The 22,739-nt window shown below is 38.2% G+C and overlaps 1 protein-coding gene across 1 annotated transcript in view; it reads left to right on the top strand.

The window, feature by feature from the left end:
• LOC135073848 (ras-related and estrogen-regulated growth inhibitor-like protein) overlaps nt 1-18,334 on the top strand; it is a 35,804-nt gene extending 17,470 nt beyond the window's left edge. Inside the window, exons 2-6 of the mRNA XM_063968065.1 lie at nt 6,663-6,719; nt 11,019-11,095; nt 15,607-15,788; nt 16,185-16,371; nt 17,982-18,334. Coding sequence (XP_063824135.1) covers nt 6,663-6,719; nt 11,019-11,095; nt 15,607-15,788; nt 16,185-16,371; nt 17,982-18,050 — 572 coding nt within the window. The 3' untranslated portion in view covers nt 18,051-18,334. The remainder of the gene's footprint in view (nt 1-6,662; nt 6,720-11,018; nt 11,096-15,606; nt 15,789-16,184; nt 16,372-17,981) is intronic.
• The last annotated feature ends 4,405 nt before the right edge of the window (nt 18,335-22,739 follow it).

Consider the following 22,739-nt stretch of genomic DNA (forward strand, 5'->3'; position numbering starts at 1 on the left):
CGCTTTTTAGACACGTCTTATTTATTTATTAAAATTTATTTGCCACATATCGTCATAATGTTAATCTGGGTTATAAACAATAATACTGTAAAGTTTCAACAAAATCCGTTCAGTAGTTTTTGCGTGAAAGAGTAACAAACATCCAGACATCATGACATCCAGACATCCAAACTTTCGCCTTTATAATATTAGTAGGATATTTCACAATCCAAACTAATTATTTACTATTTAGCATTTACTTACAGTAAATATTAGTTTGGATTGTGAAATATTTAAAATAAAACAAAATAGGGTTTCAAATTACCTATCTATACCTAATATCATAAAGAGGTAAAGTTTGTGTGTTTGTATATTTGTTAAATTGTAAGGGGCAATCTCAAATCTCTCTCTGAACCGATTTTAAAAAATCTTTCACCAATAGAAAGCCACATTATATCTGAGTGTAATAGGTTATATAAAAACCGAAAAATTCCACGCGGGCGAAGCGGCGGGCGGAAAGCTAGTTTATATATATGTTAGATTATTATTATATGTTAGAGCATAATAATTATTAAAGTCGAAGTCAAACATTCTTTATTTATGTGGATCTATATTAACGAGAGATTACAAGGCGTCAAATATTTCAAGAAAAACATTAAAAACTATTATAAAGCTAAATTTTGTTCTCATGGAGCCTTTAACTACTCTGACAAATTAAGACTTAGAGAAGAAACTAATAATAAAATTATTTTACTGTCCTGCAATGAAAAGCTTGATCGGGTATAACACCTCAAGTTATTGCAGAATATGATTTCATTAAAAGACTGAATATCAAATCGCTTAGGTATCTAAAGTCAAACGATTCTGAAATGTCAAGTGGCATAAAGTTGGGACTAATGAATAACCCATTAAGATAGTAGCGCCCTCCTGTCAATGACATACCTGGAACGATAGAGTATTGGACAATTAATAAAATGCTTTGTCCTAAATGACTGACGGATATCGTAGAGACCTGAAAGTTGGAAGGTGTGTTCTTTGTATGACGTAGGCATCTCATAAGAAAAGATTTTCCGAAATGGGGTCATGAAATGAAGGGGGTGAAAAAAGGGGGCAAAGTTTGTATGGGACAAAGTGATTACTTGGTTCAATATACTTGAAATTTAGCTTAATAATTCCTTAATATAATTCATGAAAGACGTGTGGAACGGGTAGAAAGTAATTTTGGCAGTCATTTTCTTCGAAGTTGATATCAATACTACTTAGTGCCTTTGATTTAATTACTTTTTATTTTTACAAGTGTTTGAAAAATTCATGTCAGATTGTGTTCAATGTCAAGTGAAATCTTAAATTGAAATGTCTCAATCTCAATGAGGAAACTCTGTATTTATTCCTAGAATTCCCCTAACACCGTCAAATTACCCTTTCGAATTCAAGACAGTGCAATTTCCCATCAGTCTGCTTCGTAATGACTATAAACAAAGCTCAAAGTCAAACTCTAGTGACCTCTGCTTAAACTCCCATGAGTGCACAGAGGTACGCAGGTAACCGCGTGTGATGCTCATAGTAATTTTCGATACAGAACCCCGTACATACGTCATACAAATTATAGAAAGAAAACACCCAGACCAATACAAACAAACGTGTTTCTGCAATTTTAGTATGATATTTTTATTTATAAATAAACAAAGAGACTGAACAAAATTGATGCGTGTACTGATAATGTTATTAACCACATGCAAAGCTTCGTGAATTGCAACAACTATAATTTATTTTCCAAGCTCTAAATAATCGCTACTAAGAGTAACTTATCATAAAATGTTTTTCCAATCGCTCAAGCTCCCAAGGGCCTACCGATAGGTTGGGTGACGTAATTTTGAAATTCTTTAAGCCGGCGCAGAACTTCCAGAAGGTCGGGCGACGCCACGGCCACTTTGAACCGTGTTTACTTCTGCAGTTATATTTTATATTTTTTCGATTCTAGAATATATTCCCAAAAAGTCTAAAAGGTGTTTCAATTTGTATCACTTGGATATGATTTGTATTAGAAAGTGTTGTGAGTGTGACACTTAAAGGGAAGGAAGTCAACCTAACCTAACCAACTGCGTATTTCTATACTGTGTAGCTGGAAATTGTGGCGGGAGCTCTTTGGCGCGCTTTCTTCGGCAAAAAATTGCGCGCGCAGATTTTGACAGCGCGAAATACCTACTTCAGCAGAAATACCAAGCCTTAAATCACAAATAACTTGAAAATATCGAACTGCCTAAGGCGGGAATCTTCTTAAATCAATAGAGACATGAATTAACAAGACATACAGGCCTTCTGCAGCGACCCTGGTGATTGGAGAATTTGAGCCTGTTGATTGCTACGCTTGTGCACTCCTTGTGCACGTGCTGCGGTTTTTCTTCTGCCTCCATGCATCTTCTGCACAGTAGGCTGTCTGTAACAGCTATATTGTGTAGGTCTTTGTTTAACATACCTGTTATTACACTTAGGACCTTGCGGATGTTGTCCATGTTTAGTCTTATGAGGCTGCGGGAAAACTTTTTCGATATATCCACAACTGCATCTTTTGTTTGCCTGCATCTTTCACAATCTTTCCATTCTGTGTGGTGTTATTTTTCTATTTTGGAGCGCAGCCAGGTCTTGATCTGTGCTTATGGTATCGGCATTATAATTGTTCCGGACCAAATACCGTCGTGTACGATCCCCTTCTGGCCAGTTCATCTGCTGCGTCGTTGCTCAAGGATTTACTGTGCCCTTTGATCCACTTCAGGAGTGCAGGGTAACGCCATTTGCGTCTGCAATGACTTAGGAGCGCGTCATGGCATTCCAATATAAGTATTATAATGTAGTATATTAAGTTGCTTTGTATTGCTTGCACTATCTGAGATTATTTTTATATTCATACCTCGGATGTCTATGGTTGCAATCGCCTGTGCTGCTCTGATTGCATTCTGCTTGGAAAATTGTATTGTGTGTATCTAGTGTTGTAGATATTCTTGGTATATTTAGGCAATTCGAGTAGACACCAGCTCCCGTACCTTTTTGGGTTTTGGAGCCGTCAGTGTATATCCTAACTTCATTGATTCCAGAGCAATCTTGCGTTTCCGTTGTAAGCTGGGTATTATATCTCCAGTCGAAGATGTGAACACAGGGAATTCTGTCGATGGGTGCCTCGGTGAGAGGTATTTCTTTTATTAGGGTTTTATGCAGGATCGTGGAATGTCCTGTCTCCTTGTTTTGCTTTTATATGCCGTTCTTACCTTTAAGTCTTAGGGCGGCTGCTTGCGCTTCCTCCTGAATGAAGAGGTTTAAAGATCTAAGATTCAGAAGGTACTCAAGTGATGTCGATGGAGTGGTTCTCATACAACTAGTGCCCGCTATGCTTACTAGGCGTTGCAGGCTTTGGAGTTTTAATCTTGCTGTGGATAGTTGTGTTCTGTGCCACCACACAAGTGATCCATAATAATATGTGTAAGAGGGCCATACAATGAGTCTCTTGCACTGATGGAATGCTATACAGGCCATTTTTATTTTGTTCTCGACATGACTCGCCCAGTTCAATTTGTTGTCAAAGGTGATGAGTTTTGTTTATAAAGATTTCTGGTAGTTGGAGCTCTTGTAAATTCGATAATGCACTTATTAAGTACTTTTATTGACAACGTTAGGCACTATGAATTCAATTATATGTTTTACTAGTAGATTTATTAAAACTATTAACTAAAGTTGTTTGATTTATAAACTACGACATTATTTTTTCCTTTAATCTGACGTTTGGGCTAAATTGTATCATTTTACACCAAATAATTAACCAAATTATTAGTTGCGATTTTCAAATGTGTTTGATCTAAGTAACTTATAACATTTTACACGTCATCTTATATTGTTAATCACAAATTCAATCTGAACAATTTCAATCGTGTAAAAAGTAGTAACACGAGTCATACCTCTTGACACAATAAAAAAGTGAAAGAAGCCTCCGGTACACTTTGTTAAAAGTAGACATGTATCAATATACACGAAAGAAAAGTTCACAAAGCCTTACTTGTATCATTTGTCACAAAATTATTTTCTTTTCTATACGTCGTAGAAACATACCGATTAGATACAAAAATAGCTAATTTTTCAGAGATTCACATTATGTTATAAAGTCGATTTTGATCTAAGTCGAGTTAGATCCCTTTTCACTGGGGGTACAGAATTATTCTTATTTTTATGGGAAAATTTTTAGACAAAATATTTTTTATCATTAAAAATTCTAAAACTAAATATTATATTTCTAAAGCCTTCGAACGTATTGAACTTAGTGAGTTTCCAGATGGACTGGACTTTAGTAAAAAAGTTACTAGTGTACATACTTATCGGGTCTTTTCAGGTTTTTCTCGTCTTGTGTTCATAATTATTTAATTTGATTGGTGTGGATAGAGACTCCATTCAACAAATAGGAAAGAGGTACCGTATAGAGCCTATGAAGGCTCCCTAAGTCGAACACAAGAGTTACCGTGAACTGTAGGTTAATACCTACCTATTTTAAGTGCATTGGATCCTTTTCCCTACTTTTGATTTGGACCACACCTACTGTGCCAGCATCAGTTGTGTTAGTACGATTGTGCAATGCAATGCAACCCATTTGGTTGGGCTGGGACGCGACCAATATGGTAGCGGCGATAACTCCTTAGGGATTGCGCCTACATGATTTGAAACTCTATTTATCATTATCCACAACCAAATTAAAATATACAAACGAGAAATCTGTAAGTTATTTTTTACGTAGAACTGTAAAAGTTAGTAATTAAAACGCTTTTCGTAGGTTACTCTACTTATTTAGCTCTCTTTCGTTCGTTCGTTTCAGCCGAAAGACGTCCACTGCTGGACAAAGGTCTCCCCCACAAAGACCGGTCCTGCGCCGCTCGCATCCAGGCGCCTCCCGCAACCTTCACCAGATCGTCGGTCCACTTAGTGGAAGGCCTGCCCACGCTACGTCTTCCGGCTCGTGGTCGCCACTCAAGAACTTTCCTGCCCCAACTTCTCGTAGGAACTTAATAGCTAGTAGAGCTTTAAGCTAGAGCTAAAATTATCAGATAGATCTAAATAAAGTTGAATAAAAAACATTTCAAACTAATATTGATGTCATAAAATGAAATGTGCTTGATTTTAATTTAAAACGGTTATTTATCGAAGAGACACATTTCTTCTAATAACAGTCAGTCGGCATTCAAGTATGAGTTTGCATGTTTTAAAAATAGCCACTTAATTTCAATGGCTATCAGCTTGACGGTTTTATCATTATTAAGGTAGACTCCTCTCACTATGGTTCTCCCTCAGGGTGATCATTTAACCTAAACCATCCTCGTTATCTCCTGATAACGAGGATGGTTTAGGTTAAATGATGATGATGTGCTCCTGCACAGTTTGACCAGGCTCGCTCCAACTAGTAAAGCGAGTCGGACGAGTCGGTTAACCTTAAAAACAGTTTATGACTAAATTGGGACATCGGTTATTTTGGGAAGTATCGTTAATGATCCACCGATGTACAGTTATTATGACGCATGCATTATTGATGCTATAATAACGAGAATCGCTATTGTAATTTTCGTGGTACAAAGACGGTATATTAAGCTAAGCAGTAGCCCCTTATGGTATTGTAACAGGGTCCATTTTCCAACAAGAATGCGCAGCCTGAAGTGCCGTCGACTGTGTAAGCCAGTTTACACGTGAGGAAATTGATCATCGAGTAATGGGAGTTTTTTGTCATCTTTTGTCTGTAATCAATGTAAGATCGAAGTGTGATTAAAGTGTGAAGATGAATATTATTTTTATTACTTATCATTTTGTTTGCTCTATCTACTATATAATATTGTCCAGATATTATACTTAAACTAAATAAGGTAATTTAAAATTATGATCGCTTTCGCTACGTGTATAATTTAGACACAAAAAGTAAAGGTAACGTGACGAATCAAAACCTATAATGATGCCTATTTGTTTAGACCTCCATAGTTGATCTTCGTGTGATCATGATCCAAATATTATCCTTCCCATTCAAAAATTTTAATGGGTTACGAATCATAATTTCTTTTCTGATCCTGCAAGTTACAAGTCATTATTTGAATATCAACCTCCATTACTTTTTGATGATGGTTACGCATGGAAAGCGCATTCATCACATCCTTTTTCTCACGTACGGACAACGGCACACCAAGTTAAACTCTGCATTCTTATGTAGTTGAAATAAGAGTGATTTTGTAACAAAATGTACCTAAAGGGTCCTTTTGATTTCACGGACAAGGCTCGGTCATCAGCCAGCAATCACGTTTTTGAATAGACTCTCGTTCCTTTCACGCCGGCAGGATTCTCCACAGTCTATTTATCGGTAGCATGTCCAACTATTCACCCAACTTGCCTTGTCACTGTTGATAACTGTTTGTATTGTACCAGCCCTTAGATGGGCATTCCGAGGTCCCACGAAGTCCAATCAAACTTTGCCGTAGAAAGTCGGGAGGAGTGACCCTTTAATTGATGTCTGTATTTCGATGACCTTGATCTTTGTCAGCTATCCTAGCCGAATCAATTAGTTTAGACGCTATCTCGATACTTTTGATCGATTGACGTTAACTCGATTGTGATGCAACTCGTGTATTTTTTAAGTAAGAAGTTTTAACGTCCTTGTTTCTTTGTTTCAGCGGTCGTTGTCCGATACCTCACGAAACGATACATTGGCGAATATAGTTCCACTGGCGGTAAGTGACATTTAATTTGTTACAATTTTTTTTTACATATTCGCCTTTTTTCGTAAGACCGTTTGCGTTGGTTAGAGATGGTAAAGAGGCATATGTGGTGCTAGTAGTAGGTTTTGGTTGTAATGGACTCAATTGTTCATTGTTATTGTAATATTGACCGAGATTTTTGTACTAAAAAAGGTCTTGTGAATTGAGTTTCCCTAAAAGCCTCTATTGAAAGTTTTATGAAATACAACAACTGAACTGTTATTTCTTAAATTCGATTTAAATAATATTATTGTCTCAACATAATAATATACCGTTGATCGGAGCCGGAGCTGGTCATATATCTGTCGGAACATTAACGTCAGTCGCGTTAACAAAGATATTTACTATGACTCGCGGTTCCAATTAACTGCGCGTTGACGCAAGCGGTTAAGGTCGGAAGGAAGCTGCTGTTTAATATTTTATATAGTTAAGGCTTGGTATTTCTGCTAAAGTAGGTATTTCGCGATGTCAAAATCTGCGCGCGCAATACTTCGCCGAAGACAGCGCGCCAAAGAGCTCTCGCGGCTACACAGTATAGAAATACGCAGTTTAGAAATACGCAGTTGGTTAGGTTAGGTTGACTTCCTTCCGTTCAAGCGTCACACTCACAGCACTTTCTAATACAAATCATATCCAAGTGATACAAATTAAAACAACTTTCAAAATTTTTGGGAATATATTTTAGAATCGAATAAATATAGAATATAACTGCCAAAGTAAACACGGTTCAAAGAGGCATGGCGTCACCCGACCTTCCGGAAGTTCCGCGCCGGCTAAAAGAATTTCAAGATTACGTCACCCGACCTATCGGTAGATCCTCGGGAGTTTGAGCGATTTGAAAAACATTTTATGATAGTTACTCGTAGTAGCGATTATTTAGAGCTTGGATAATAAATTATAGTTGTTGCAATTCACAAAGCTTTGCATGTGGTTAATTACATTAATCAGTACACGCATCAATTTTGTTCAGTCTTTTTGTTTATTAATAAATAAAAATATACTAAAATTGCATAAATATTTGTTTGTATTGGTCTGGGTGTTTTCTTTCCATAATAATTTATGTATAACGTATGTACGGGGCTCTGTATCGAAAATCACTATGAGCAATGAGCATCACACACTGTTACATGGAGTGCATTACCGCAGCAAAATTTTTATAAATGTTGTGCTTTAGAGTCGAGAGTATAGCAGATAATTAGTCCATCGTGAGCAGAAATTTGTCCACTAATAGCAAAATTCGTTCAAATTATAGTTTTAAAGTTATTGGCTAGAAGATTCTTTTAACTTGCAGCTTAGACCTTTAGCTACAGACCTTAGACAGTATTTTTGAAACATTCTTACGCATGGTGGAGGAAGGGACGCTCTAGAGCAGTGGTTCTTAACCGGTGGTCCGCGGACCACTGGTGGTCCCTGGAGGCATTCCAAGTGGTCCACGATGTGCACTTGCACACCTTGGTCAAAACCACTTTTAACTGATTTTTGCAGTCAAACTGGTGTTGACCGATTATGAGGTGGTCCCTGACAAGACAGAAATTTGGTAAAATGGTCCCTCATGACTTAAGAAGGTTAAGAACCACTGCTCTAGAGACTCAAAACTACAAGGATACACATGAACTCCAGTTTTAAATCCGTTGATATCTGCTGCATCTGCCATGTTTTTGGCTATAAGATTCTTCTATCTTACGGCTTAGACCTTTAGCTACAGACCTTAGACAGTATTTTTGTGAAAATTCTTACGCATGGTGGAGGAAGGGACGCTCTAGACACTCAAGTCTACAAGGAGTCACATCAACTCCAGTTTTAAATCCGTTGACATCTGCTGCATCTGCCATCTTTTTGGATAGAAGATTCTTCCATCTTGCAGCGTAGACCTTTAGCTACAGACCTTAGACAGTATTTTTTTGAAAATTCTTACGCATGGTGGAGGAAGGGACGCTCTAGACACTCAAGTCTACAAGGAGTCATATGAACTCCAGTTTTAAATCCGTTGACATCTGCTGCATCTGCCATCTTTTTGGGTAGAAGATTCTTCCATCTTGCAGCTTAGACCTTTAGCAACAGACCTTAGACAGTATTTTTGAAACATTCTTACGCATGGTGGAGGAAGGGACGCTCTAGAGACTCAAGTCTACAAGGAGTCATATGAACTCCAGTTTTAAATCCGTTAACATCTGCTGCATCTGCCATTTTTTTGGCTAGAAGATTCTTCTATCTTACAGCTTAGACCTTTAGCTACAGACCTTAGATAGTATTTTTTATTATTTATTTGTGTCAGTGTGCTCTTCTAAAGAGTGTAAGACGATTGTATGTAGGTACTATTAAAATGTAATTTTAACTCATTGGTTTTGTCTCATTTTTGAGGAATGTACTATGTATCATGAGTAGTCTTCGTTTAAAAGGATGCGAACGATTTAAATTTCAATAGGTAGACAAAATTGATAATTCTTAATTATCAAAAATTTAAGCTTTCTCCAGTAACACTGATATTATTATACTGTGACTCATCAAAGTCATCATTGTCAAAAATATTGACAAATCGCGAACTGTCACGGCCAAAAAACTGACACGCGTCCGTCCTCCGTAAGCGCCACCGCGCGACTGATTGAATTGTTCAAGCCGTCATGGACGATTTTTTCCACATTTTTTAACATAGTAACTAAATAAAACGCAATATAAAAATTTCATCCGTTAAAAGCCCTCAAGTTATTTCTGAACTTTAGTTTAGTAAAAGATTTAGAATCTCAAATCGCTTATTTTAAAAATAAAACCATAAATAGAAAACGAATAGAGGTAATTTTGGGAATATATTCTATCGAGTCAACTTCATCAAATCGTGTTTCCATCCGTTAATAGCCCTAGAAAATATCCTCAACTATGCCCAATAAAAATCTTAGCCTTTAATTTTACTGTTTAGTACTACCTCAAAAATGAAAAATGAAAACCTCATTTTCGCCATTTTCTCTGCTACCCGGCCTTAACTACAATAGCTAACTTTACAGTGCAAGAACCTATACGTTAAAAATAAAATACAGTAACATCAATGTTAGATCAAAATACTTCTGTTCTGGGTTTGATTCCCAGGTGGATGAGGCAAAAAACTAACTAACAACCTTGGTAATAAAACAGTGCGATAAGAATAATTTGGTTTTTGAGTTTGGCAGTTGCATGTAAGTTAAACAGAATACATGTCGGCTAAGCAGTATAATAAAACCTCATTACCAAGGTGTTTTATCCTAAAAGTATGAAGAAAAAAAATTTGTTTATCAATAGTTTCTGTAACATTTGAGTTTTTTTCTATCAATAAATACTAACACCTGCTAAAACTTTCCCATCAACCCATTAACGAGTTTGCGTAAGTGCACCTTCATATAAATTCTTTTAAAACCTTTTATGAATGTTAAAATTGCATCCATTCTTGTCGTAGGTATAGACGCGATCTCGGCTTAGTGAAGCGCTAATAAATTATCAGAACCATGTTAATTTCGACGTAAACTTTCACACGAAAAGCTTTCTTAATGAACGAAAGCTTTTTTTTTATCTATAAATAACTCTTCGTCTACATGTATGTATTACCATTTAAAAATTAATGTAAAATGGGACCCAAGTTCAATAATTAAGTAATAAGAATACGACCTCGCCAAAACAAAAGAATTAAGATCTTGGGTAGGTGTCTTTTGAGAGAGTTGATTTGACTTCTCTTCCACTTCCAAATGGTTCAGAAATATGACAAATGACCGCTGCGCCGCCAGTCCTCTTTTCTTGGCTCAAATTTGGCTTGACATGATAGTCTTATAAGAAAACTAACGGCCGCCTGCGACTTCGTACGCGTGGATCCCTTTATACCCCCTTAGGGGTGGAGTTTCTAAAATCCTGTCTTAGCGGATGCCTACGTCATAACATCGACCTGCATGCCAAATTTCAGCCCGATCTGTCCAGTGGTTTGGGCTGTGCGTTGATAGATCACTATGTCAGTCAGTCAGTCAGTCACCTTTGAGTTATATGTATATTATTTAGATTTCTATATGTAAAGACAACGGCTTATAAATGGAAACATCGTGACTTGACAAAAGCTCATTGGCTATAGCTATATTGGCTATACATATAGTATAGATTCAGATTGCAAATCACGAAGGCAAGTGAGCTTTACTTGTTGTTAATGTAGTTGCAATAAGTGCGTTTGTTGCCTTATGTGCTCTCGACTATACTTGTGATTGTACAATCGTCAAATTCTTGTTCTATCTCCAGCTCCCTAACGGTATATGATTGTTCCAGACTTCCTCTATCAGCACCGAGTGGCGTTCGACGGCGCTGTCTCCGAGGTTGAAATACTAGACACTTCTAACTGCGCGGTAAGTTGGATTTTAATAGACATTTCTATTGTTAAGGTTGCTGAAAGGGTTGTATACTTACCTATATACTTATAAAACTACCTAGATTCAGGGCGATTTTTTTAAATTTTCATAGGTAGACAAATATAGAAACCTGAGACTGGTATACGGAACACGCATAAAATAAAAACATTTATAAAACAAATGTATACTCGTAAGTAGTAAGTAAGTATAGTCAAATTACCTTAAGTTTGACACCAACGTAGAAGATTAAGGAAGAACGATTTAACTTCTCTATTAATCTTTAGTACGTAACAGAATACACCTATTCTTAACTTTCTTATGCCATATGAAAAGTACTGCACCTTTACAGGTGCACTAACTACCAGAACCCAAAGGAAATCAACTCGGCTCAGACGCATTTACAAATGCAATATCTATCCTTAGCTTGGCCTGGCTACCCTAATAACATTGTAAGCACTACTTTACTGGAGTTATTTGTTCGATAGAACAGCGAACATTAAACAGATGACGTTGAATAATGCTTCAGTAGGATGAAATTATTAGTTTTGAGCTTGTTTTCCTGCAGTAAATTGCTTTTGCTCCCTTTTTGTGGAAGTGATAGGCCGGCAGCCGACTCTGCCTTCTTACCTACTTTTATCATTTAGTTTGTGATTTTTATTTACTTCTTAATGGATTGGAATTCAGAAAGGCAATACAAAATATTTTAGGTAAATTTTGTTACAATCCCAACAATCATCATCTCAAGGTAAGGGGGCGTCCATTAATTACGTGAGACAATTCTGGCTATTTTTTAACCCCCCCGCCCCCCTTGGTGAGATTTCATGAGATTTTGCCAGACTCCCTCCCCCACCCCCTAATCTCACGTGAGATTTTCCAAAATGCCTATTTTCAATGATTTGATAATCATGCTTCGAAAATATTAGATTTTATAAAAAAAACCCGACCTGCGTAAAAAAATTAACTAAAACGATAACGAAAAAATATGTCTGTAGTTTTTATCTAGCAACTCTATATTTCCATAAAAATTGATCCAACTTTGGACCAAGACATTGGACAAAGGATCAGTGGCATACCATACCACCCTTATTCAACTATCGTGTAACTTGTTAGCGTTTCCTTCCCGCTCTCTAACGCCAATCTATTGGTGATAGCAACGGAGATATCCCCGGCCCAAGAAGGATTTGTGCTCGATTGTTCCGGAGGCCACTAAAGTAGTCTAATTAAGGCTATGTGCATTAGTTCTTTCAGGATTATACTTTATTAACTCTGTATAAAGGCGTAAGCATACTTACAGAAAAGTTATGGGAGACAAAAAGGTTGGGAATTGAACAATGACAGAATGCCAAAACCACTCTTAGGTACTGGACAACTGATGGTGATAAGACCTTTTGATTCATTTTTGTTTGATCACTAAGTAATTTAGAAGCTCGAAACAAGGTCAGAATAATGTCAACTTTGCGCTCCAAACCAGTTTTCAAAATAATATTTTGCGATTGATCTTGCAGCAAGTACAAAATTATATTGCTGGATGTTTTAACTACATAGTACGTGTAAAGCACTTTTAAAATTTTCATCCTAACAATTCAAAAGGCCTAAAGTACTCAACCGATGATAATCTTGATCAATTCAATCATTTAGCGATTACAGCGCTTGAAGCTATTAAAATGCGAGCTGCATAATTTTTCGATAGTGCATTGGTGTTATCGCGATACGCGGTTATCGTGTTTCCATCAGGAGCAAAAACACAGTTAGTGACCTCACGAGGTTGAAGATATCTCTGATGGTTCTTAAAACGATCTAAAAAGTGTAATTTTTATTACGAAATTCCTAAATGTAAATAAACTTTATGCGTGTCCTTGTAGCATGAGTTACAGATTAAAAAAAAATACAGATTTGGATAAGGTACCTAAATCAAAACGATCGAAAGTTAAATTAACAGTTATTTGAATTTGCTGTAGGGCTTCAGGATCAAATATTTAAAGAAGGAACCGTCAATTTTGAATTCCATAAGTTAAAGTTTTAATGAAGACTACTGATAACGCCCCAGTCGTGTTTTGGACTGACACTGTGTAAGTTTGTTGTCGACACGTCAAGAAGAAGAAGTCAAAGGAACAAAATTTTGACCTGTAGGGCAAATCAAATCGGCAGCTTGAACGAAAAATATTTTTTGGATCAAATAAGAATACTAAAGTGTACATGAACTTTAGAGATGTACGGCAGTGGCAAATGAAGCTATAGACAGGGCCAAACTTAATTTACCGAACAATGGAGATGTTAATCTGCCCGCGGTCGGTAGGCGGCTGATGTCCGCTACAATTTAATTAGACGCAGTTTATGGTGCTTGTACCGCTTATCGGGCCATCGCCGCCCGCGCCTCTGAATCCTACGCGAAAACTAACGCTGGCGTTTGCATATTCAATTATACGTTACATGCAGTTATTTAATCGGACTGATTACAGATTTATAATGCACATGATTAAAGACGGGCATAAAGGCATTAAATAAAATTCCATCGCGGGGTCTCTATGTATACAGGGTGGAATTTTGTAATGCCACCTGGAGGGAAAGTACTCTTAATACTGTAGACAGAAAAATATACTCAAAGAAAACATTCCTTTATTTTTGAAAAGAAATAGAACTGCATTCAAAGATTTCCGATTTTTTTTCGAAAATTCACTACCATACCATACAATTTTCTGTAAATAATAAAAATAATTTAAGATTTCATGGTTTTACTTTCATTTGATTTATCAAGTTTCTTAGAAGGATTTCATCCTTATACTTAACCCACTTAACCCTAACGATCGATGCAATAAAAATACAGGGTGTAATTTTTAACAGATTTTAGTTGGTTCGATTCCCGGGTGTGGCAAGTAAATTTTTGGAAATCTGACTAAAGCTTGCAATGTCCACCAAACTGAACTAAGTAGGAATTAAGTAGGTATTAAATTTTATACAGGAACTAAATAAACCCTGATACAGAGATAAATCCCTCTTCCTTAGGAAGCGTTTTACAAATCGTGCGATTAAACCTGAAGAGAGGCATTGATTGTTACTATGACAATCCATGCCAATAAACTATGTTGATAGTAGATACTTATAAATATACAAGATGTTTGCATCGTAACATCACATTACAGGCACATTATGTAGAACTGTTACTTACCGAGTTACCAAAGACATTAACAGGAAATCTGGAATGCAAATCTCAAGTCAGCTCTTTGAATCTTATAACAAAGCAAAATGGTATACTGTTTAATTGTCTACTTGTATAACAGCTTAACCTTTGACTCAGCATTCGTTGTTTTCCTGCGCCGCACTTGTGAACTTACGAATCGTTATGTAAAAGTTATTGTTAAAACATTGTTTGGGAAGTAGTCGCTCCTAAACGTGTTCCGATAACGTCCATGTCGATGACGGCATATTAATCGAATCGGTAACGGAACAAAAACAAAACGAATCGATGTTCGTTGCGCAATCGAGAATTGGACGCATCGCATGACCGAGATGTGCTCGCCACTCGCGGGGCATTACTTGTTTTGATGGTTTGTGAGTTTATTATAACCGAACTCCACTAAGTTTATTACTACGATTTTTTATAGGCCGGGTTTCTCGAAACTGTCGTAATTTTATAAATTTGGATTGTGGTTACTTTATGGGAGACGATGTAATTTATAGTATTAACTTTATGAGTCAATTACCTCTGATTGGGATTGGGGAGTCAATTGTTTTACAGAAGATAATTACTAAAATTAATTTTTTGATTGAAATTGAAAAAATAACCAAGGTTGTCCGTGTTTTGGAGCACGTTGAACTTTTATAAATATTGAAGCTTCTACTAAATCTCGGACACTAAACCTCATTGGCCAGTTTCCGCTCAAAGACTGAATATCTACCCCGCCATTTATCATTCCAGGAATTTATACTGTGGTTCTAGGTCATCGGCTCATTGCCACGTCTGGTTACTTATCTTTTGGACTATCTATTAATTTAGTAATTCTATTTCTAGCATAATATCATAGACTTTACTACTAGGTAGCTAATAATAATGTGAATGATTTATTAGGCCTAGAATTTAATTATACAGGGTGTCCCAAAAAGTAGTGTCAAGCCGAAGACCAGAGGTAGAGCTACCCGAATCACCCCCATGTATGTTCCGCGATTTTTGATAATTTTCGAGTTAATGATTGTTTTAAATTTCAATGCTTAGGTACTTTTTTGGTTATTGTGACGCAAATAGTTAAGGTACATGCCTGATTTTCTAAATATTTTTAGATGAATACTAGGCCTAGCTGATTTACATCCATAACACTAAAAACATAAAAAAATTTGAATGTTGTAAAAAAATAATAATTCGAAAACTATCAAAAGTCGCGGTGATTGGGGTAGCCCTAATGATGCTTTACCTTTGGGCTTCGGCTTGACACAATATTTTGGTACACCCTGTATTTTATAACCCCACGGACGTTTTTGATTTCAAGGTAAGTTCACAAAAGTATTGTCCACAGATCCGAGGATGCTTAGCAGAGCACGTGCGGTGGGGTGACGCGTTCGCTGTGGTCTACTCGGTCTGCGAACGACGGTCATTCATAGCGGCGGCTGAACTGCTGTCGCTGCTGGAAAGAACCAGGCTGCCGGGATGCGCGGCCATCACACTCTTGGGGAACAAGCGAGACCTCGAACACGCAAGGTGAGAGACAACGAAGTTTTTGAGCTGGATTGTAGGCATACAGAATTATCAACGAAGAAACTCTTTCAGAGAGTGCAACTGTGCAATACTGTATTCTTGGGGAGGCCTATGTTCAGCACTGGACGTCCTGCGGCTGAAATGATGATGATGGTGAATACTGTATTTAGAAGAAGCTCATTCGAAAAGATGATTAATGACATCCAAGGTTAGTTGCAAAATCCGGTCGCATACTGATCACAAAAATAATAAAACTATCATAATGACAGAAGGTAAACCGAGTTAGGTTGGTAACTGCGAAATGAGGTTAAAGAAGTAATCATTGACTGCACTTTCATCAGGAAAAATGTGATATAACACGCGAAGAAATACCTGTATCTACAGCCTGTTGTTTTCCAGGGAGGTCCACGCAGAAGAGGGCCAAGAGTTGTCGCTGCGGTTCGGGTGCCAGTTCTACGAGGTGTCGGCGGCGGAGTCGTGCGCGGGCGCCGCGCTGGCGTTCCACGCGCTGCTGCGAGAGGCGCGGGCGCTGGCGCTGCTGCTGCCCGCGCCGCGCCGCAAGCTCGCCGCCTACTCCGTCTCCAAGGTAACCATTACAGTTCTACGAAGAGTAGATCTCCATGGCAACCACCCTTTGTGCCATGCTCCGCTTTGCACTAGTCCAGGTACAAGATCGCCGCGTACTTCGTCTCCATCGACCAGGTCCATCGACCTTTCTGGCCGATTCGGGCATCGAGCTGGCTCATGGCTCGGGCATATTCTCATCTGGCTTCTGCCAGTCGGTGATTGTGTCGTCGCTTTAACGACGGACTGACCTGCAGCTCGATTTTGACACCACTGTCCCCCCAAGGTAACCGTTACAGTTCTACGAGGTGTCGGTAGCGGAGTCGTGCGCGGGCGCCGCGCCGCAAGCTCGCCGCCTACTCCGTCTCCAAGGTAACCATTACAGTACTCTATCCTATTATCTGCTGTCTCTACTTGCATCCCGGCACCAGCTCGCCGCCTACTTGTCTCCAAGGTAACCGGTACAGTTCTACGAGGAGTAGATCTTCAAGGCTACCAATAGTTACTCTTTGCCATTATACCTATACTTTGTGCCATGCTCCGTTTTACACTAGCCCAGGCACAAGATCGCCGCGTACTCCGTCTCCAAGGTAACCACTACAGTTCTACGAGGTGTCGGCGGCGGAGTCGTACTGCCGGCGCCGCGCCGCAAGCTCGCCTACTCCGTCTCCAAGGTAACAATTACAGTTCTACGAAGAGTAGATCTTCATGGCAACCACCCTTTGTGCCATGCTTCGCTTTGCACTAGCCCAGATACAAGATCGCCGCGTACTCCGCCTACAAGGTATATCTATCCAGGTCCATGGTATCTATTCTGGCCGCTTCGGGCATCGAGTTGGCGCTCATGGCTCGGGCATATTCTCATCTGGCTTCTGCCAGTCGGTGATTGTGTCGTCGCTTTAATGATGAACAGACCTGCAGCTCGACTTTGACACCACTGTCCCCCCAAGGTAACCGTTACAGTTCTACGAGATGTCGGCGGCGAAGTCGTGCACGGGCGCCGTGCTAGCGTTCCACGCATCGCAAGCTCTTACTCTTACGCTACTCTAGCCTAGGTACAAGATCGCCAGCCTACTCTATCTCCAAGCTAACCATTAGTGTTGTCACTTGTCATAGGCCGGTTTGCACCATTGCGGAGAGGACTAATCAATCAAATTTTCGATCCAAAGCTGAGCCCAGAGGTGATTGTGGAAATAACGAAATCTCCTCTCCTCTCCGCTTTGGCGGAAACCAGGCCTTACTGCACAGGGATAGTGCTATAGGTATATCGCTCTCTCTCTTATTTAACTAGCCGCATACTTAACCTCCTCTATTTAGCTTTGAGCAGAAGATCCAAAAGTATGGAAACGGCACTATGAGTGTCTCTGCTAAAGACACATGCGGTCATGTTGATATGTCGATAGTTTGGTAGTCCATTCAATTCATTAAACAATATTGTTTTTAATATTATAATTACTTCAGTTAATCGAATTTAACAATAGTATTTAGAAAAACCAAGAAACCTTTATTGTTTACTGATGATTAGTTTTATTATTGTTTCGCCGGAATCTTAATAACACGTGAACTTTAAAAACCTTGTTTATGTTTTAAAACAATTGAAAATCATTTTTAACGAGCTATTGTCTTTCACAGGTCATCGGCACGATATTTGGGAAAAACAGCAAGAGCGTGCGGAAGAAAAGGCCATCGCTTAGCATTTAAATTATTTTAATATACATTCATAAGTTGATAGACTGCTTCGATTTAAATTAGTTTAAGTACTGTAAGACAAATTGGATTGTATAACTGCAAATCATTACAATGAGTTTGATGAACAGGCTATTACGTTTGTAAATACAACCTGATTGTAAATAATTATGTTTACAATGTACACCTCGCATTAGGGTACAGCGAATGTTGGAGCGATTAAGTTGTAAATATAACTGAGCTCAAAAGATTCGATCTTTTTGATAATTTATAAGAAAATAAATCTTATTTTTAAATGATCTTTTTGTTTCATTATGTTAGCTTTAGAGATACTCTTTATAACCCGAAATATTATGCATCACAATTTAGATGATGGCAATTTATCATTTAGGGAAAACAATCTCTAGATAACTCAGGACTTAATAGGTAGGTAAGTAGGTACACTTTTTTCTAAGAATGAAATAAATAATCACTTGGCCCTCATACTTTTTACTAAGGGGTAGTCAGTACATAAGTATTATTATGTTCAGGCGACCGCACATCAACTTAGCTACGTTTTTGTTGCATAACATCACCTATTAATACTACATAATATTAAAATAAAATTACAGTGTTTAGATTGATGTCCCGTTGTACTCATAAATATCAAAACACTGATTTTATCAATAAAACACCGTTTACCAAGTAGGAACAGCTTAATTTATTAATATTTATGTGCCGCATGTTCCTTGCGGCTACATAACGGATAGACACATTTAAATAATCAACATGATATTACACATTATTATGATTTTCCGGGATAAATATTGCAAGCTTAAACTCAGAAAGATGTCAGTCATGGTTGAACTCTGAACTCACTGCTTAGGTTCTTGTCCACAGTCTATTAGGTACACCCTGTATCACAAATCATAATTAATGGGTCATATCATCCACAAAAACTTACTTAAATTCTTAAACTCGTGGGATCACAAAGCAATTATTTGCTTCCTGCGGGATTTGAATCTTTACCACAGTTGGCGTTGTATTCCGGAACGCAAACCGCTAAGCCCAGCTTTACAATTTTCTACAACAGTGTCAGAATGTAAACGTAACCCAGCGTTATCTAAAAGGCATTTTCCAATGTATTTGAAAGTCACTTCTGCATCGAAAGTTCGAGAAAACACGGGATTGCCACCTTTTACGGCGCTACCATAAAACCTAGGTATCTGCCTGTAGCCACTCTGCTATACATGGCCGAGGAAACCAAGTGGCTCATCCTAGCGCGTAGTCAATCACCGTTATATTGTTAGTGCAATGAAGGCTCATTTTTCACAGTTCGGGTGATACGTCGTTCAAAATCGACAGTAACAAGGCAATGTAGACATTTTACTGGCGACCCATTGCCGCCCGCCATACAAGGTGACGCCGTAAAGCTTAACTCAATTGTCTTGATATATTCGTGGGTGAGGTTGTATAGGCACTGCTGCCAAACAAGACTTCTATGCACTACTAGACTGGCTGTGCTGAACTGAAATTGCTTAATAAGCTGTTGATGGTTTTTTTTAAATTATGAGTGTGCTAAACGATAATACTCGTAGATGTGCCGCAAGGCTGGCGAAGGATAGTCGACTAATTATTATCACTGGGATCGTTTTAATGAGACATAAAAGTCATTATAGTTCACATTTTGGGGAATCAATTCACCCTCATGCTGACATTCAAATTGCTACTCTGAACACTTTGCCTAGTCTAGTACACTAGATAGTATAGGTACGACTTCGAAATGTTTGTCTGTAACTTTCTTAGATGGCAGATCTGCGATAGCACTGGCGTGTTATGGCACCTCGCACGCTGTATGTCTTGGATCTAATGAGTTTCCGTTTTCTCTGGACGTGTGTCACGGCTCGCGGCTTAGAGCCCTGCTCTTGTCAGGCTAATATTGATCGAGCTGGCAGTCAATAGCGGAGAGAGCTAGCCCGGCCTTGCATGGCCCCCGCGATCTGCCGATAACGTCCAGCTGATACGTGTCGTGACGTTAAAAGATCACTAATGTGAAAGCTGACCGACAAGTGCGAATTTGAAGTCCCAACGTAATAATAATACAAAAACCTGAGCCCGACGAATCGGAAGTAATCGGACAGATGCTGGCCAGATAAGTCTGATAACACGGCACCAAGTTCAAGTGCGTCTATAAATAAATGTTACAATTTATACTCTAGAGTTGGTAAGCAATAAGTAATGGGTAAGCGCGGTTACGCAATGTTCCTTTGGTTGTTCCGCTTATATTAAATCGGGTACAGGTGTATTGAGCGATGTGGAGATATGGGCGCAATAAATCGATTGACTGTATCGCATTAGTGGCGCCTAGGCCCCGCTCGGAGCGATGGCGAGCGGGGAGATGCTATCGGCATCGCGATGGCTGGCTGGCCCTTCCACTGGATGCAAACGCTCTATCTGTTCCTTTCGATAGCCAGGGTCTCGTTCGTTTCGTTAGGTCACGTGACTTTTGATAGCTTACTCGTTTCCTTATATTTTTATCGTATATCAGAGTTCACTACCGCACAATCGTGTCTGATCAACGATACAGGCTCGTGCCCCGCCACAGTATCCGTGATTAATTGACCGTGCTGAGTTGGTTTCATCTGATTTAAATTACGGTTCAACTATGTTATTGCGTTTAGAGAACTGCTGTTAAATTGATCAATGACTGCCCGAGGCCCTTAAGGGCAATAAGAAACATTTCTTCTGCTCTACATTTTTATTTATAACCCGCAAGTGTTAAAGAGACACCTGTGTAGTATTGCCATAATTAAGTTAGCAGCCATTGACTTGATGACCTAAATATTTATGAATTTTATGGTGTAGAAATTGTAATTAGTCACTTATAAAGCGAATCAACTTTCGTGAACTAATTTTTTAATGAATGAATTTTGAGATAAATTTATTTAAATGCTAATAAAAACAGTTACACAGAGCACAATTTGGATCTGGAAAATGGATTAAAAATTATGATAATCCACACCTATAATTTTGGTAAACCACACAAGCGAAACCGCGGGCATAAGCTGGTTTCTCATAAAAGGATATTACGTAAATACCTAATCCTGACACTACAGTGATAGAAGAACCAACTTCAATAACAAAGGTCCCAATCAAAATAATCGAAATTTGCACATTCATACACAGTTTTTTCCGCTATTATACAAGTACTCTACATCAAATAATCAATTTGCAAGCGGATATAGACTAACGAATCCTCGATAGAGAGTTATAACAACCCATTCATGACATGCGGAGGTTTTGAATGGATTATAACACCTTGGATTACATTAATAGGAAAGTAAACGCATGCTTGGGGTCAAAAGAAGAGGTTCTGTCACTAATTCATTGAATAAAGTTCAAGTGCAGGTGACCTCTGAGTATGATTTAGCGTCAATTATAGATTTTAATGACTCAGCACTTGATAATTTGTGGGAGAAAGCGAAGATCTAATCTGCAGGATTCGCAGAAATCCGCGGAGATATTAGAGTTATTTCGTTTGTAACAGCTATTTAATTAGGCACGGATATTCAGAGATGCAATTTAATTTTATTTGTAGGAAGTGAGCAGGTTTTATAGATTGCAATCAACTACATAGTTGTTGTCCGCGACATTGCAGGGATTTGTTTTTTAATCACAATTTTGAATAACTTTTTTATTACCAATTTTCCTATCTTTCAAAGAGTTCATGAATTCAAAGTTAATCTGAATTTTGAATTGATACACACTGAAAGATGATAACGATGATTTTAAGCAACGCATCTAACAGATAAGAGTGTTCCTACGGTATAAATATTTATAGTACAAATAACTAGATAGGTTGCGAATTAAAATGGATTGATTAAACAATCCCATAATATTGATTAAAAAAACAACAATAAACCACACTAAACAGCCTGCAAATGCAAGCAATAAAGATGTACGATCGATCACTGATCCGATCGCTCCCAAAGATCAAACGTCTCATCTAAATCGCTGCAACATCGCAATGACAGTGCACGAGACGCGCGCGCATCCAAGATGTCCGATACACTATCGCCACTTTCATCTGCCGACTCAAATTAAACCATTTCCAGTTTCTACTAATTGCCCGTGTTTGACTCATGACGAATCGGTCAAAGATTTATGCATGGGTTGAGACAAACTTGTATCAGTGAGCATCGAGATTGACATTGGAGTTGGCATAAATCATACTACCCATCAGGGATGTTGTGGATATCTGTTACCGCAACCGAAACTTTCGGATATCCGAAATAAAAAAATATCCGAAACTGTAACCGTAACCGATTCAAAAGTTTCGGATAGTTTCGGACCTTTCGGATGTAGGCAGTTTAAATTGTTTTTGTATAGTATTATATGTAAAGGCATAACAGCCTGATCTACTTTTATAATGCCATCAAGTATTAATTTTATTTTTTTATTACTTTTTATTCGATGTAAAGTGTGCGGCCATGAATGAACCGTGTTGGACAGCTATTGCAAATTGCATTCTAAAGCACAGATATCCGTAACCGTAACCGAAACTTTCGGAAATCCGAAAAAAAAATATCCGTAACCGTAACCGAAACCGGAATAATATTATTCCTATATCCGTAACCGTATCCATAACCGAAACTACATATCAATAACATCCCTACTACCCATTCTCCTTTACTAAAACAAGCTTATGACAGCGGTACAGTACCC

Source organism: Ostrinia nubilalis, chromosome 8 (assembly GCF_963855985.1).
Source record: "Ostrinia nubilalis chromosome 8, ilOstNubi1.1, whole genome shotgun sequence".
Classification (NCBI taxonomy): Eukaryota; Metazoa; Arthropoda; class Insecta; order Lepidoptera; family Crambidae; genus Ostrinia; species Ostrinia nubilalis.